Source organism: Mus caroli, chromosome 5 (genome assembly GCF_900094665.2).
Source record: "Mus caroli chromosome 5, CAROLI_EIJ_v1.1, whole genome shotgun sequence".
In the NCBI taxonomy this organism is placed as follows: domain Eukaryota; kingdom Metazoa; phylum Chordata; class Mammalia; order Rodentia; family Muridae; genus Mus; species Mus caroli.
Window position 1 is genome coordinate 15,569,418 of NC_034574.1, and position 18,734 is coordinate 15,588,151.

Sequence of the window (18,734 nt, forward strand, 5' to 3'; positions counted from 1 at the left end):
TTTCTCTGTGCAGCCCTGGCTGTCCTGGAACTCAATTTGTAGACCAGGCTGGCCTGGAACTCAGAAATCCACCCACCTCTGCCTCCTGAGTGCTGGGATTAAAGGCGTGCGCCACCACACCCAGCTTAAGAATTTCTATTTATTCTAAGCGGGGATTTCATCTTCCCTGTTTTTATCTCTTATTCCATAAATGAAAGTAAGTTATACCATTTAACCAGAGCTGCTCAAAACCAAGCTTAAATTCATCATCTGCCCAAGACTCCTCCCATCAACTAAAATAAGTTTGCTAAACTACAAAGTAAAGAAAAGCGTGTCTACAAACTGGCTCCATTTTAGACCCAGCTGTAGATATGGAGGTGCCTAATATGTAAACTTCACAGCATACCAGGTGAATTTTGTCTAAGTCCACTGAAAGGCTATGCACACACAGAGTACATGAAGTACACTGAGTACTTGTGGGTAGTCAGCAAGGGGTAAGATAAGCTGAAGATTCCCTGTGTGCTAGTCTCCTCTGGCTCAGGAATGTTTCCAAGACAGATGCAGCCTCGCCTGCCCCTGCCTCAAGCTGTGGAACACCCACAAAGCAGCCACTATGGGTTTTATGCTCTGAAATAACAGGACTCTCAGGCTAAAGGACATTCTGTGTATAGGAGCAAGGGAAACATAGCACAGGCTATCCTAGCCAGCCCTCCTTATCTCAGGGTGTTTTACCCTCAGAACATTCAAGTTGTTCTTAATGAACTACAAATGAGAAAGTGGAGATGACTATGTCAGTCTGAAGCCACTGGAGACTGCCCTGTCTTCCCACAGCCTTCCTCAGTTTTGGTAATTCACCAAGACAACCAAGAGCTCAAAAACGTGTTATGATTATAGTTTTATTACAGTGAAAAAGCAGGCCCAAGAAGCATCCAAAAGAAGAGGCTCATACAACCAAGTCACAAAAGAAAATTCAAGCATGAAGTTGAAAGACCCACAACATGAGGACTCCCCCACGTTCTGACTCAGGAGAGGCAACACCCCAAATCACACAAGAAACAGTCTTGCTGCAACTGCAAGAGGATTTTTATTCAAGAGCACTCTCGGGCCCATGGTCATACACCACGCAGGGGTAGAGGACCATGGTGCCCCGAATAGCTGAGTAAGGGGTTATTTAAAGGAAGAAACCACAATTCAAGGAGGTGGGGAGGGCGTTGTTGGAAAATACCAAAAATACCAGTTAAGAGTCACAAGGAAGTATAAAGTCACAAATGTCACAAGGAATACTTGGTAATTGTGAGGGTTATTTCTCAAGACAGTTAAGAGCCCCTAACAATCTAAGAGCCCTAACAATAGCACATTTGCATTGCAGGTTCTCATAATGGTCAGGGTGGGTCAGGGTGACTTTCTTTGATGAACACTCTTTGAACCCAGGAAGCGGGTGGGTGGAGGAAGGAATGTCGCTATCTGTTTTATGACCAGCACCTGGAGCACTAAGCCACAAAGGCTACGCTCCCAAGCCTGGGCCCAAAAGCCTCGAATTTTGCTATACTTCTTCAAAGTCTTCTGTATTCTCACAGCCATTTTGCCCACCAGCGATGTCCAGCTAGACTTTGGTGACTAATGTTTTTATTCAAAGTTTCATACATGGGTACAAGGAATTGAATCATCAATTTCATGGTCAAATTCTGTCTCTTTTCCTAAAGTCAGACTGATGTCATATACTTCAAAGGCCCAACCCTGTGTTCACCAGCTTCCTACAATTGTTGGTATGGCTGGCCAGTCCTGAATCATCTCTGAAATATAAACCATATCAGATATGGTCCAAGAAGCTTACCATGGACAATAAAGACATTCCACTTTGAAAGTCACCTCTCATGAGGTACACCAGGGCACTCCTTGGGCCAAGGTAAAATTATTTAGAATAAAACCACAGGCTTAAAATATACCAAATAAAAGAACTCATACTCATAATAAGTGCCACCATACGCTAACTCATCATTTTGTCTGCAATAGTGGGCACTGGGACACTGCAGAGCATGTAACAGTAAACCCAAATAGAGCCTGTCATGCTCAGGACAACATACCAACCTCAAGAGTCCTTTCCAAATAGACGTGTTCTCTGTTCCACAATGCACTCACTGATAAGCTTTTGTTCAGCATACCAAACCATAAGCTCACTCTTATAGTCACCATAGAAACTGGCAAAGGTCAGCACTGCTGACTATATTGCAAGTCGTCACAGCAGGGTATTGGGGAAAGTTTCCAGTTAACAATAATCATGCCTTGGCTACGATATACCACTCTGCAAAACTCCATGAGCTTCTTGAAGACAGGACTGTGATAACCTGGTACAACATTTATGTGTTAGTTGGAAATGGAGAGAGTATTTAACCTCAAGACAAAGCTTAGTATTTCAGAGTGAGTGCTGATCTACAGCTCATACTGAGGCCTCTCTCTAGAAAGTGGGAGTGGCCTTGTCCCAGACAGGGTGCAGTTCCAGTCCTGTAATATATTCTCTCCCCTCAGTATTTTTACACTTCCAAGAACTGATTCATTTTTTTAAATGTGATTTCCATTTTCTCTTGAAAAACAGAATTAATAGCATTTCTATTATAACAACTGGCTGGAGCCAGTTAAGACCAAGTAGGACCATAGTTCCAAAAACTCCCATTACTCATTTACCTAACTATCTTTGAAACTATCTTCTAAGACAGTTGAACTGACTGCTTTATATCAAAGGGGTCTCCAACCTGGGGCAGATTACGGCTCATATATTTCCTAAGCACTGACAATATTGCCATTTTAATTCGACAGAGCCTTAGATCATTTCTCCTGTGTATGAATACACATGCTGAACTATGAAATGGACATAAGGCATGGCAGCAATGATATGGATTTCATATCTGCTCATCCCCTATGCTCAGGACTGTTGGGAAATACACTAGCACCCCAGTCAGTAAACATTGCCTTCATCTATCCCACTCCCCAGATGGGCTTGCTTAAGTCATGGGATGTGTGTAGACTTAGCTAGCTCAAGAAGGAGCTAGACCAGTAGTTTACAACCTGTGGGACACAACCTGTGTGTCGTGACCCTTTGGGGGTCAATTATCAGATATCCTGCATATCAACTATTTATACTGCAATTCATAACAATAGCAAAATACAGTTATGAAGAGCAACAAAGTACTTTTCTGGTTGGGGCCACCATAACATAAGGACATCCCTCTGCCCATTTCATACACAGCCCTTCTGAACTTGGTCTTTGCATTCCTAGATCCTTCCTCTCCTTTAGCAGGTAGGCATCAAGTATTTATGATAAGCCTCAGGTTACATGGATTTCTGGTTATCTTTATTGTTTTCATTGAGATTTATTTCTTCATTTAAATGACTTAAAGCATACTCCCAGGGTTGGAGAGATGGCTCAGTGGTTAAGAGCACTGGCTGCTCTCCCAGAGGTCCTGAGTTCAATTCCCAGCACCCACATGGTGGCTCACAACCATCTATATAGTGGATCTGATGCCTTCTTCTGTCACTCAGGTGCACATACAGCAGAACACTCACATGTTAAATTAAAAAAATAAAAATTAAAAAACTTAAAAAGATTGCAAGAGGTTAAAAAAAGACAGACCTGTGCTGCAGTTTTCAATTTTGGCACTTCCACCATAAACTAGAAACCTATCTCATCTTAATGCAAGAAAAGCTAAAAAGTGTGCCTTCCAAACCAGAATGTTGTGCCTCAGAGGATAACTGTCAATAACAGGGAGTCTACTCCAAGAAAAATCTCCTATCAGTCTGTCCTTCCTGCTTGTCCACATGCTAAGCTCAACGATAGCATACAAACCCACAGTCTAATTGCTAAGGTGCTGCAGAGGCTGAGGCAGGGAAGGTGATGTGATGTGTTCATCAACCACAGGTCACATCGAACAGTTCTGCCTCCATATTTATGAAATGGTACTGGCACCCCGGGGTTCACGTTAAACATGACAACTAGGCTCCCAACAAACAATGAACAGCAGGACTCCTGTTCAAGCAAAGCTTCCCTCGGGCATTTTTTTCTTTAAAAAGGAGATACTTTTCACAGTTAAATAACAATAGAAATAGAAAGAAATGAAAAATTGCCAGAGAGGAACAAAAATGAGATTCCCTGCTGTGAGTTGAAAAGCAATAGAAAGGCATCAAAACGGAAAGATCTAGAAAACATCACAGTGAAGAAATGCCTGAGTGGTACAGACCTATCCTCTGCCCTGGAGTCTGACCACGCTCCCAGAGTTGTTTTGAAAGGAAAGGACCTGAAGTGGTTTTGCAGGACTTTGTTGCTGAACAGATCTGCTGGGGTTGTGTTTACTTAGGGCAGGCAGTACAGGAAGGATCAAAAGAATTTAAAGGCCAGCAGAGATGGTTTGTCGTTGGGTTTTTGTTTGGTCTTGCTTTCTTTTTCTCATTATCTCTTCCCCGGGCTTCCTGGTACCTCTGCCACTTGAATCTAAATTACTATTTCACATCACATACTGTTTTGTTCTGTGCCCTCAGAGCTTGAGAGAAAGAGTCATGAAGGTGGTCTGTCTCTTTGAAGCTTATTTATTTATTATTTATTCAGAATTTACTATATGAGCACTATATTTGCATCATCTTCCCCTCCTGTCTCCCCTGCCCCTCCCCTTCCTTCTTCCAACTCTTCTCATGCCACACAGCCCCCAGTCCCTCTCTAGTTTATGGCCTCTTTTTTTTTTATTACGTATTATTGTTATATAAACACAGGCATAAATACAACTTGCTGAGTCCATTTAGCGTGGCTCAGATGTATATGATTTTAGTGCTGAGCAGTTAGTGTTAGAGAACATGATTGAAAAGGTCCTGGCCATTTATGGTGTCACTGTTTTCTAAGTTTTCTCACTGAGTTTTTCCTTCCAGGAGGAAACAATAGAGATGAAATAGAATGTTCTTCTAAGAGTGTGGAGAAGAGAAATCTGAAGGGTTTGAGGATGAAGTGTCCATTGAAGCCAGAGGGAGGTGAATAGGCAAGTCTGTGTTGTCTGAGCTGGCTTTCTGGCCAGCATGATCAATAGTCAATAAGACCAGAAAGAAGATATAACTTGATTCATAAGAGAAGATATAACTGATACATAAGAGAACCCACACCAGCAACTCTCAGTATACCCAGAAAATGACTAGTATGACAGGCTAGAGACCAACTTGGGATATGACTAGTAAGACCATAGGTTCTGTGGCCATTGAACTACATGGAAATGTTCAGTGTAGCTCATAAGAGCATGAGTCTTCCATCAGCTCCCAGGAGCTTACTAAACACACAAAATCTCATACTTGGGCTGGTTGTCGTGGCACATGCTTTTAGCTCCACCTCTTAGAGGGCAGAAATTGGCATGATTCTATGAGTTTGGAGCCAGCTTGACCTACATAGAGAATATCACAGCAGCCAGGGTTACCTAGTGAACCCATACCCCAAAACAACCAAAAATAATACTGATAGCCTGATACCTTATCTCTGGCCTGTAGAATCCCAAGGGTGGGTGGGCTGGAAGAGTTTAGCAGTTCACAGGTGATACCAAAATACTCTAACGCTTGAGAACAACTATCTGAAAGGGTCAAGGTATCCTGAGACATGTTCCGGTGAGCTTACACCAGTTTGTAACACACACACTGGAAAGCCAACGTGAGTTACTTGTGAGAGTGATAGGAGTACAAGGGAGAGCCACAGATCATCCAGCCCCTGCAGTCAACATAGCAAATGGGAAATAATAGATATCACGTATGCAAATTATATTGAAAGGTTTTTTTTTTAAATATTTTTTCCTAAATAGAGAGACACATAGAGCTTTCTCTGTATCACCAATGAAATATAGTACACCAAGGTATGGAGCCACCACAGGCTGAGAAGTGAGGATAGTGAGAGACCTGGAAGCCTCAGCCATATGAGTTCTCAGCCTCCATCAGCAGAGACAGCTGTTCCTGATGGACAGAGCAAACATGCTTTTACTGATGGACAGATAGATAGATACCTCTAATGCCTATCTCGCATGCCAGGCTCACGCCAGGTCATAATGCTTGCCCAGTGCATAGCACACATCAACTCAATAGCTACAGCAACATTTTAAAAAACAAAATAGAGTGTATATTATCCAGTATAATTAGATATTTTTATACAAAGAAACAATTACATAACTCTATATAATAAATAATGACGTTGAATTTATTTAACAGTGTTAATTGAAGTATATATGTGTGTGTGTGTGTGTGTGTGTGTGTGTGTATATATATATATATATATATATATATATATATATATATAAAGATTTGAAAGAAAAAGCAAAGGAAGGTTTGAAAGATTGAAACTCCAAAACAAAACTTAAATGTGCCCAGACAGAAATCAAACTAATACTCACCTGGAAGTTTCCACCCTACTGGCTTTCCTAGCTCTGGAAGGTCTACATGTAGTCACTAAAAGCAATCATAGTCTTCCCTAGCTGTGAACCATGTGAGCTATAGCTACCAGCCTAGTAAGTAAGGCACGCCTACTGCTGCAAAACTGCCACAAAAGTCACCGGTGTAACCAGCTACCTTCTGATCCTATGTAAGGCCTGCTGTACAAGTTGAGAACACTATCTGCCACCACTATTAGGGCCACCAAGAACCTGTAGCTAAAGGGGTCATTAGCCCTAGAGGAGAGCCTACAGATGTCACTTTGCCAAACAGACATAAAATTCAACTGATTCCTAGTGACGTTGTTATACACACAGATTATTACTTCTTTCAGTTTTCATCAGGACAGCAGTTAGCAATAAAAACCCACATAGTCAAGATATAGAGAAGTCAGACGAGACTGTGAAACACTCAGCTCTAAACCAGACATCTACATAACAACCCTCTTCCCGGGGCTTAGGGATCCTTACGAAAAAGGCGGGGGCAAGACTGTAAGAACTAGAGGAAGTAGAGGACACCAGGGAGACACTATTTTCCAGATACAGAAGGGCAGTTGCCATCTAAATCCATGGTTCTTATGGCAGCACAAAGGCTGTGCAAGCAATAGCCAGACAAAATCTCAGCATGGAGAAAGGGAGACAGAAACAAAGGACCACCCTTAGCTTAAGAGCTACTGTCAACTGGTAGCTGCTGGAAAAGGAAGGCCAGATTTCTTTAATGGTGTAGTCCCTGTTGGGTTGTCCATGCTACAGAAGAGGGTGCACATCCCAGAGTCTTTGGGCAGCACAAACTGTACTTGATGAGTTTAGGAAGAAAGAAAGAACACAGAGTTTGGTGGGTAGGGAACGGGGAGTGATCTAGGAAGAGTTGTCAGGGAAGACTGCATTCAGCCAAAATACATGGTATGAAATTCTCAAAGAATTAACAAAAAGATGCATCCATGCACTTCACTGTCATCTGACAGTTCTAGTGTCAGCTTTTCAGGGATAGCTATTCTAAGCCACCCTAATGCTCCCTTGACCAAGGATTAAGGCCTCACTGGCTACTCTTTCCCATTGCACATGCCTTCTAACGTTACTATTTAGCTTGCACACTTTTTACATCTTTTATGCGCCACAAGAATGGTGGTTCCATAAGTTGAGGATTATTGCTATCTTTGCTGTGGATTCCTGGCTGTTATATAGTATCCCTGTGCTCCATGAGTATTTGTTGAAATGAATAAATGCAGAGAATACGACCTATCACCTCAATGTGGCAGAAAAGCGCTGTTTTCCAGGGATCTTCCTTCAACGAGTAACATAAAACTAACAACAATGCAGCTTCAAGAGTGTGACTACACCCTTGCCTTTTTCTCACAGAAAGAGAGGAACGAGAATTTCCCCAGTGTGTAAATTATCTTTCTTATGTTTGTATAAAGCCCAGGTAAAACTATGAGCTCTCATAGCTGTAAATGTTCATCAGCCAGAAGCAGAATTTTGCCTTTAAGTTGGTGATTTTCCAGCCAAAAGGTTCATAAACTGTTTTCTTTATAACTAGTTATAAACTCCTCTATTTCCTAGGTATAGGAAATTTAAAGGTTGGAGCATTTTCTTTGGGCAGACCCTACCTAAATGCAGTTCTTCCTGGAGCAATAGAGAAACAAACACTTATTTTAAGTGGCTTTTGTACAAAGCACTTAGAAATCCTTTGAAGCAAGCATTCCATAGTGGGCTGAGCCTTTTGAAGAATGACCAGAATATCTTTAGAAAGAAATTCAAAAATTCAGGTTGGCATGGCAATAAAGGAAATAGAGATTGTCAGAAGTGTACCCAAGAAGTGTACTCAAGTAGGTACGGCAGGTCAGAGGGGAAGAACAAGACCATAGGTAGTCTAAGGCAGAAGGTGCAACACCCTCCCCGTGGTAGCAATAGTGAATGGCTGGTCAGAACAGTGCTATTCATCATGGAAGCAATGTTACTTCTCACCCTTGAGCCCTGCAGGAATAGAAGAAGACAGCAGCAATATTGTAGAAAGTAGTCGTTCCTCTATGCCATGTGTAAAACCCTGAAATCCTTCAGGCTGAGATGCTGCCTGTGCTTAAGAGGTCCAATGCATTCAAATCCAGTTGCCATGTTGACAGACTTGAGAAATTAGGACTAAACTCGGGAGCATCCATTCTGGTACCAAGCCTGAAGACATGCCGCTCAGGCTGGGGCTATTCAACAAGCTGGCTGGAGTCCACACATCTGAGACTTGAAAGAAATTATTATGCCTGAAAGAAATCAATTTTTGAGCAACGAATCGCTTTATATGGATTTAAAACCTGGAGTGAGGCCTCTGTAACATTGTCAGGCTGATGGAAACTGCTGCCTTCAGGAGCCAGGCAGCTCAGCCACTGACAAAAGAAAAGAGAGGCCTGTCGTGCATGACTGGGAGAAACTGTTCTATAGGTTAAACAGCAAAACTAAAATGCTAAGTACCATTTACTTTCCTCTGTGATAGAAAAGAAAAAAAGGCCTTGCTTATGGACACTAAATCAGGTGGTCCTGTCGGGGAGTAGGAAGTCATATACACTGCTTTGCATCATGGTGCTGTTTGGCGTGTTGTAATAATACATGTGTTCCAGAATGCACACCACCTCTCTTCCTGGCACAGTGGTACTGTAGCTAACATAGAAGCGTTTGAGGAGGCATGGAGCTGGAAATGTTCTAAGGAAATTCTCAATAGATGGAACAAGAATTTGGAGATAGTTCAACTGAGAATATTTGAGGGAGCTAATTGGCCAGAAAAAAAAATTGTCTTGTTCTTTTTGCTTTACCCTTCCAATGTATCAAAGGAAACAAGCAAGCAAAATAAAATAAAATGAAAATTGTGACCCTCTGTCTGAGTTTAATGGGGAGCAACAATTGGTTCCCCTTACATTCACAGGCGTACAATGTGAGTCCTGCCAAAGTTAAATTCTCCCCTCACATTTTCTCATTGGCTTCTCCCATCATTATCATCCCATTTTGTAGATGAATAGAGTGAGGCTTGCAAAGCTTAAAAAAGCCTAATTCAAGTTTACACAGTTAAGAACTGGAGCCAGGACTTGGTCTCTACATTATTTCAATGCAGATGCCCTCTGGGATAGCCAACTACCATCAGCAGACTTTGAGTTATAATTTCCCTTAAGGCCCACAGCATATGAGCCAGCAAGCAAGTGTCCCCTATGGGACACCATGGAAAGCAGCAGTAAGTGGTAGACAGTGGGGGACAGCCCCTGTAATGATCCTTCCTGCCTCTCCTCGCCCACTTGACAAGAGCGTGCCCCTGTATACATGCGTGTGACTGTTCTCTCTAGATTTTGATCGGAGCCGTCATTGCCATGGGCTCAGCTGACAGAGACGGCCGTCTACACCCAGGAGATGAGCTTGTCTATGTGGATGGGATCCCGGTGGCTGGCAAGACCCACCGCTATGTCATCGACCTCATGCACCACGCGGCCCGCAACGGGCAGGTTAACCTCACTGTGAGAAGAAAGGTGCTATGTGGAGGTATGTACTGAGGTGGGTGGCAAGAGCAGGGGGAGGCAGTGGGATGCTAGAAACAAACTTAAAATTGGTCTCTGGCTTATACAGGGACAGAAACAAGCCCCATGTTCTCCGCGTAACAATTTTTCAACATGCAGTTTGACAACCCCGCTAATCCAGTCTCTCAGGCCTACATTTTAAATGTAGTCATTAAATTTTTCTAGCAAAGCCTGGGGCTGATTCAAGATGCGTGTGCTCTTTGATATATGCTTGTTATGAGTAACACATTATAATAACAAAAAATGTGCCATTTGAAAATGTTTCTCATTGTGTTTACAAACAAAGGACTCCAGCACTTTTGTACCATAATAAGGACAGAAGGGTGGGAAATTAGCTTCCGTTAGAGAGCCTGATATAGGTAACAACACACCTACCACCCTGAACAGGGACATACAGCTCTCACCCTGAGAAAACAAGTCATATAGCACGAAGCTTATGAAACAGATAAATTACAAGTAATTCTTCCCTTTACAGCTATTCTCTTGGCTTCAAAAAGAACCCACCAAAGACATATATTTAAAAGCCCATATATTCATAATTTTGTCTCACTTGCTTCTCTCCACTATGAAGTCCCACTGGAGGGCTGTGTTCCAGAGGGTCTGTCTGCTGCAATCACCATACTGGGTTTATAACTGAACGCTAAATAATGTTAGCATTATAGATGGGTTTTCCCCCCTAAGACTTAACTGTGCTTTGCCTTGTGAATCGCAGAAGCAGAAACTCCAGCTATGTCCCCCTTTCGCCCTCTGCCCAAGTTCACTGATCTATCTCCCCAGCGACATGAACACCGTCCCACAGACTCAATTCTAAAATTAAGAGTGACTTTGGCCACGTGAACTCTTTGCATTACAGATAAGGAAACTGAGACCCAAGGAATAATAGATTGCCTAATGGTCCACAGTGAGTTAGTGCCAGTGCCAGCGTGGACTCACTTCAGTGCTAGTCTTCGTTCTGATGCTATTATCAGCTCCTTTAAGACACTACTCTCACTTCCAGAGACCGCAAAGACAGGTAGCTGATTTATGTCACTCCCAAATTCTTCCAAATGTGTTCATATATAACATTGGAACTTTTTAAAGGACACCTGCTAATCACAGGCTGTTGGAGAATCAAAGACATAAGATTTACTACTTGAACTAAATATCTTTTCCTTTTGAGTTCCCTAGAGATTAGATTTTGAGCAAGGGCAGTCATTTCCAAGGGCGAATCAGACGAATCATGAGCCTTCACCAGCAGGGACCACTATATATATCACACTGGATAGAGGTTTTGCTACGCGGGACCATTTGTCTTCCAAAATCCACGGTGTACCACTTGACCCAAAGAAATAAAACACCTTGAATTATGCTCTTTCCTTGAGCAAGTGGCTAGGATGGAGGCAGTGCTTGCTTGGTTAACATTTAACGGCCTCTCTACCTACAGAGTGATTCTTAATAAAACAAAACAACCCAAAAAAGTTTGATGTACCTATCTATGTACTATAACCTGAAGATAAATTAAAAAGATAGCTGACTTATGAGGAACTAAACTACAAAGTGCAAATTCAGTATACCAACATAATTTCATGCTCTCCTTGCCACAAGCTGATGATTGCAAATTAAATTTGGTTCTAATCAATCCAAGCTGGTGGAGAACAGGCCAATGCTGCACAAAGGTACTCTTGCTGGTTGTAGGTCATGTAACGTCTGCAAAGGGCTCTCTGCTGCAGTTCTTACAAAGTTCACTCTGCCAGGCTTCAGACTTCATTTGGGGTGCATTGAATTTTTGATAACATTCCCCTACAGATTACTCATGCTAGGAGAGACTCTTGTTCATCCAGCCTCCTTGAAAGCTCCATCTGTACCAAGAATGATTAAATTCAAGACATACTTTGAGAGTAAAATAAATGCCTAAAAAACAGGGTAGAAGAAATCTACAAGGCATAGAAAAACAAACTTCTTCATTACTGTCATTCCACCAAAGTGATAAAGGCCAATTCAGGATGGATCGGACAGGGGAGGTGTCTTTTTAAGTAGTGTTGCTGTTATTCTGCTCTGGTAAGCAAGGCAGTGAGAGAGGCAAGCGTGGCTTAGGATGGGAAGGTCCAGAGCTGACAAGAAGTAAGCAATCTGCTTAGCAGAACCACAGACATAGAAGAGAAATTGCTGGTACATTATCTCACCGCAGTGCAGTTTGAAACACAGAGCACTGGGGAACTGTTCAGCCAGACAGATTTCACCCTTCTCTTTTGTCCTGGCCTTGGCTCATGCAGACATACTACTACTGGTTCCCAAACTGATGCATCAGAACAAGAACACAGACAGGGTGGCAGGCAGATAAGTTAATACATTGGACAAAGATTAAAACAACACAAAACCCTTCTACAAATATTCAGTCCTAAGAAACACATATACACTAAAAGTAGTGAAAGGCAAATGTTTTCAACTTTAATCTGGATCATCAAAAGTGAGGAACTGCTCCGTCAGAGAGCAAACGATGCAGCAAACCTCTAGTGTCTTTTGCCTGGGAATCGCAAGCACAAATCTTGTACCTTGAACTAGTTTTGAGAGCTGTCTTATGTGTGCCATTAGGTCCAGCACTTGGTTGGATTTTCCCCCCTGAGAATATTAGGAGAGTGGCTTTAATTACTCTGCTGAAAGTATAAATATTTAAGTGTTTGGTAGTTCAGCTTGGAGATGTTCAACTTAATGACACATTGTTTTGGATGCCCACTGTTTGAGAGTAAGATGTCCCTGAGGAACTCCCTAACGTGTGAATTGAGAATGGATATGCAAGAACGTTTTATGGCTTAATCAAAACATGCAGTCTTGTGCTGTCAGCATCTTTCTCCAATACCCAAGAGAATATAAATCTTGACCCAATGTTAAGGAAGGAGAGCTCATTGACAGTACAGTGGAACACACTGGTGGGCACAGTCCTGGTCTTGGTCTAGCCTTTGTCCATGTAAGTGTGTTCTCTTTCCCTTTGTGAAAATGTTACCCATCCAGTAAGCCGTCTACCTCGATGAGTATAAACCATTTGTACCTACACAAACAGGGGCAGGGACATACACAGGGCTGTCCCCTCTCCCAAGTGATACTATGATGGTGTCTATACCTATGGCCACCCCTGCCCCTGTATAAGACTATAGTACATGCATGCCTCATGCCCTAGCTATGCTTCAAGGCAAGATACACCCATTACAGTCTGGAAGCAGGCACCGCCCATCTGGTTTACAGAATCCTCAAGTCCTGCTACTGAGAATGGGGATCTAAAAGGGAAATGGAGGCTCTGATCGAAAAAGTCCTGTTGGTTCTGTGACTTCCTTATTTAATGAGCAGATGAATAAATTTAGTATTTACAAGAGGCTTCGGGGAGCTGTCAGAAATATGATGGCCACAATCCAGCTCCAAAAAGTCCAGAGAAATTACAAGTCCCTAGTCCTACCATATCTCTCTATTAATAAACATCAGCAATTAATCGTAACAATCAACATTAAAAGTTTAGACCATTACTTCTCATGTGCCAATGAGAAGCAAGCCCCACCAGGAGGAAACGTTTGGGTCCAAAGCCTCTCACCTGCAGGCAGCATCAGTCCATTCCTGTCCTCCAAAAGGAAGAGTCTCTTCTAGTCAAGTGCCATGCTGTTTTCTAGTATCACTGATGGAGACAGAATAGAACCTAACCTAAAACCTAAGTATTTCACTTCAGGAAACGCTAAATGGCTGAATCTTGAATGGCCATGTGTGTATGAGGCATCAGGTACTTTTTGAAGTTAGTAATGGTGTGGAGTCACCTTCCGGCCTTTTACTTTATTGTTCAAAAGCAACCCTGTTGATGTGCTATGCCACAAAGAATTTTTGGAAAGAAAGCAGTCTTGTCCAGATGGAGAGCCAGTTGTATAGGAAGCACTTGAGTCAAGCAACCCCTCAAAGACAGCCGTGCTACCAAATCCCAAGGGTCAGAGACCAGAACAACCCTGGGAAAGCTTGAACATCTTCCCAGCTAACCGCCTGTCTTAAAACATGCTCATTTTGCTGAAGATGAAGGGATTTTCTCAAAAGCTTGAAAAGGGGTCCAAACACAATAGAAAAGTACCCTGCTGTCAGTTTGATCCTTTCTGATACCCAAGGACCACCACATTGACTTGGTTATCGATTCCCTTGCTCTCTAGAACCCATGGTCTAGCCACTCCCAGCCACTTATTGCAAAAGACAGATAATTTTTCTTGTTGTTGATTTACTGACAACCACAGCTCTCAACTCCCCCCAAAATACGACAGCCAGAAAATGAGATCTCTCTTGTCATTGCCTGTGACATTTAGTTACTGATTTGGTCCAATAACTCTGGAGATTTTCAATTTAATGTAGCAGCATAATAATTGTTTGTTTTTCTTCTCCAGGACTATCTCTAATCATTTTATTTCCAACTTGCACAAGGGCTGATAAAGGACATGTACTTCACCAAGACAATACCAGCCTGTCTTTGAAGGAGGGTAAATTTTACAGGCAGAAACATTCCATTCTAGTTCCAAGCAAGGGCATTGACATTTTGTTCTTTTATGACCTCAGTACATTTCTCACAAATGAAAAGTATCTTTTTATATTAAAGATTAATTAATTGTATCTTAAAGAAAAAGCTCAAATGTATCAAATCATACTAGCACTCGCTTGGGTCTCAGTTCCTCTGTAATTAAAAGAAATGAGGAGACATGAATGCAGCTCTTCCCCAGCTCTCTTCTCCCTTTAGTGTACTTAATAATCTACCTCCAAAAAAAAATCAATTAATTTTATAAGACCTTTTTATGATGGCATGACTTAATTTGCACTTATTTTCTTCAAAATGTTAGTTGACTTAATGCTACTTCTAATGTCTCTGTATATGAATAAATGTGACATGTGAATGAATGCAATTCTTCCTCTGGATCAGTGTAGCAGAATATCTCCTATAGTCTCCCTTTTCCCTCTGACTTTCTTATTTCCTATTACTATAACAAATACCTGAGGTGAATCAGCTTATAAAGAGAAATGGTTTATTTGGGTTCATGATTTCAGAGAATGGCCCATTTGCCTTGGGCCCATGGCAACACACAGTGGTTCTTAGAAGCACATAAAATAATTCTATGTACATCACAGCTAGAGAACAAAGTCAAGGGAAGACAAGGGGGTGGGGTGTGTGCAAAGATGTCCCATAATCCCCTTCCAGGATACACCTCCAGAGACCAAAAGGATCCCACTAGACACGCCTCTCAAAGTTTCACTACCACCGCTTCCCCAGCCCCGCCAATCATGCCACATTCTGACAGTGCTGAAACTAACTTGTGATGCTAACAGGCTTCATAGGAGTTTCTGCTGAGCATTCATAACTTGACACAAGATGGTTCCCAGTACTCTTAAGTAAGAGTCAGTATCTACAGGCCCACAAGAAATGGGGAACTGTCATAATTTTCTCTTCTTCTGTTGTACAAACATCTTTTTGATGCCCTGATGAACGTTGGGAAGGAAATGAAACAGCGCTGTCCCCCATGACAGTTCTCTAAGAATCAAATCTGCTCCTGTGACTCCACTCTCTGAAGCACCTTGCAATTAAATTAAAATGACAAATCCTTCCTGAATGGCAGACCAATAGTCATTTAAAACCAAAACCGCGTGCTTCTCAGGGCTAGAGAGAGGATGGCTCAGCAGAGAAGTGCACTGGCTGCTCTTCCAGAGGACATGGGTTCAATTTCCAGCATTCACATGGCAGCTCACAACCAAATGTTACTCCAGTTCCAGGGGTTTGGTAGCCTCCTCTGACCTCCATTGACACTGAGAGTGCCCATAGTGCACGTGCATACCTGCAGGTAAAACAGCAAACTAGTTTCTCTTAGCTCCCAGCTTGCTCTCATATTGCCACATAATTATGCTTGCTTCATTTTGGGAGCATTGATTAGATTTATCCAATTATCATCCAATTAATAAAGTGCATTTTGTAACATGGGATGCGAATGAGCAAAACTTCCAACACCTCTATTGAGATTTAGCACTCACAGTTTGTCAGCCTGATATTATTGGATTTGATTCCGACCATGCAAACAAATTTCAGTGAAAAATCTCAATTGATTTGTTTATTCTTTCAAACTACCTTATTGAGTAAGATGTGGCTATCACCTAAAATAAGAAACGGGCCACTTTAAAAAAAAAAAAAAAGTCTATTCCTCACCTATATGGAGTGAATGGAGTGAGTTAATACTTCTAGACTGGCAAAATACCATAAGACAAAACTGTAGCTCTTTTTAAAAAAAAAATCAGTCATCCCCTAAGGTGGTTGTCTGCACTGACAGTATAGCGGCATCTCCCAAAGATCTTTAGATCCTGTGTTATCTACATTCCTACGCAAATCTTTCCCAGACCAACTATAGGTGAAGTAAACAAAAACTTCCACTGGTGGGCCCTTTCTATGTTTGTTCTTTTTAACGTGTGTGTGTGTGTGTGTGTGTGTGTGTGTGTTCATAAATGTCTGTGTGTGATGCAAAAGCATGCATACTCTGGAACACACTTGTAAGGATCAGAGGACAGCCTCAGGTTTGTCCTCTCCTCCACATTATTTGAGTCAGGGCTTGTCTCTCTTTGTTGTTTACTGTTGTGCACTCCCTGGAGAGCTTCCGGGGGAGTCTCCGTCTGTCTCCCGCTGACTCATAGGTGCGCCGCACCCTATCCTAGAGAAGATGTGCGGTTATAGGGGTTCTGAGGATTCAACTTAGATCCTCTTGGCTGCACAGCAAGTCCCTCATCCACTGAGCTATCTCCCCAGCTCCTTTATAAATACTTCCAGTGAGTCATATGCCTGGGATGATTTAAGAATCTGTCTTCTTGGTTTCCTATCATCTCCAGTCTGTTACTATGCAACCAAGAGGCTGATATATGAAAGTTGTCGTTGTCTCTGGGACTTGAAGCCATAATAAGAGAAAAACAAAAGCAAGTACCAAATTCAGAGGAGGCTAATGCAGGGGGTTGGAGTCAGGGATTCCCTGTGCTTTGGGAAGGGCTAACAATGGATGAAGACCTAGTGGATTCCATAGGAGATCTTTTGCCCTTCAAATGCTCTCTGTACCTAGAGGGAAGGTCAAGGAGCTAGATGCCTGCTCCTTGGGAAGCATTCAGTAAGGCGTTTCCTAAATCACTGAGTTTCTGTGCATTTTCATGTGCATTTCAGGGGAGCCCTGCCCAGAGAATGGGAGAAGTCCAGGCTCTGTATCAACTCACCACAGCTCTCCGCGCAGTGACTATGCCACCTACTCCAACAGCAACCACGCCGCCCCCAGCAGCAATGCCTCGCCTCCTGAAGGCTTTGCCTCACACAGCCTGCAGACCAGTGATGTGGTCATTCACCGCAAAGAAAACGAAGGGTTTGGCTTCGTCATCATCAGCTCTCTGAACAGGCCTGAGTCTGGAGCCACCATAAGTAAGTGACTGGCTTGTCTGTGTTCAGATAAGAGGGATATATATATTCTAATGATAGAGATACCTGAAGAGTATAGTCCAGAATACCTATGAATATACTGAGTGGCCTAGAAATCTCAGGCTATGAGCAAAAGAAACATAAACCGCTCTTAACACCGACTAGCCAAATATCATGCCTTAGGTTCAAGAACAATGCAAGACCATGTACTCCAAACGTTCAGCGCTATCATAGCTATTAGTTCATTTGTAGGTAGAGTAAAATAAAAGACAGTGGTGTGTGGCCATACAGCTGTGGGAGGAGGTGTGTACCATCTTCATGGGCCGGTGAGGGAATATCCCTTATGAGAGCTGTTCCGGAGGATAAACCAGAGGTAGAAAGGAACTAGCGGGAGAGTGTTCATGCAGAAGCCTTCAGAGGAGGAGGAGGTCAGGATCAAGAAGGATGCAGGTGGCCAGGGTGTCTGTGCTGCAGTCGGCCAGAGAGAATGGTGTGGCCTGCCCCTTCGAGTAGATGGAAGCCAGGAGGTGCAGGCTCCATGTGCAAGCTCAGTATGCATGCCCTATATGAGAGTGCAGCCATGTTGCCTTCTCAGTACTTGGAAATCTGTGGAAGGTTTTGAGCAATGAGATGCCTTTTTTTCTTAAAGATGTCTGTATAAAATTAAATGGAGGTTGGGAGAAAACAAAACTGGAAACATAAGACATGGTCAGGAGGCATTTTCAAAAGCAATCCCTTGAGACAGAAGCTCTAGGGTCTGTTTCTGGGCTAGCAGCTGTAGGTGGAAAACAGTAGATGGGTTTCAATTCTGTGGATTCTGTGTATTAATGTTCCATGAGTCTATATCACACAGTGACAGAGGTCATATTCCTCTTCAGGCAGCCACCATTGTAGACGGCTCCTTAGTACATAGCCATCAAGCAGAGGACAGAAGTGGGGGCAAGAAAATGTGTCATGATTTTCATGGTCAAGTGCTTTGGCCCAAATACTTTAGATATATTTCATCTAAATGTAGACATCTTCAAATAATTACCATGTTATTATTTGAATGTTCCTACAGTTCTTAGAAATTGTGGTTTCCAGTTTATGTCAGATAGGAAGCAATGTTCAAAAAAAATTCATATAATCAGGAATTAGTAAGAGCTTCTATGGTCAGGTTAATGTTATCAAAAGCCTACCAGAAATACATGGACAGGATTGCCCTCTTTAACATGAGCCTTAACAAATTCAAGAAAGAAAACTACCAAAGTTTCAAACCTTAGCCAATATGTGCAGAGGCCAAATTACATATGTCTGAAAGAAAGGTACCATGTTTCTTTTTCTGACAAGCTGAAGAAATAAATCCGATCT

General features: G+C 42.4%; 1 protein-coding gene across 7 annotated transcripts in view; it reads left to right on the top strand.

Annotated features, from left to right (window-relative positions):
• Magi2 (membrane associated guanylate kinase, WW and PDZ domain containing 2) overlaps window positions 1-18,734 on the top strand; it is a 1,402,993-nt gene that overhangs the window by 1,243,742 nt on the left and 140,517 nt on the right. For all 7 annotated transcript variants that reach the window (XM_021161942.2, XM_021161940.2, XM_021161941.2 and 4 more), the window contains 2 exons: window positions 9,737-9,929; window positions 17,139-17,387. In XM_021161942.2, the coding sequence (XP_021017601.1) occupies window positions 9,737-9,929; window positions 17,139-17,387 (442 nt within the window). The remainder of the gene's footprint in view (window positions 1-9,736; window positions 9,930-17,138; window positions 17,388-18,734) is intronic.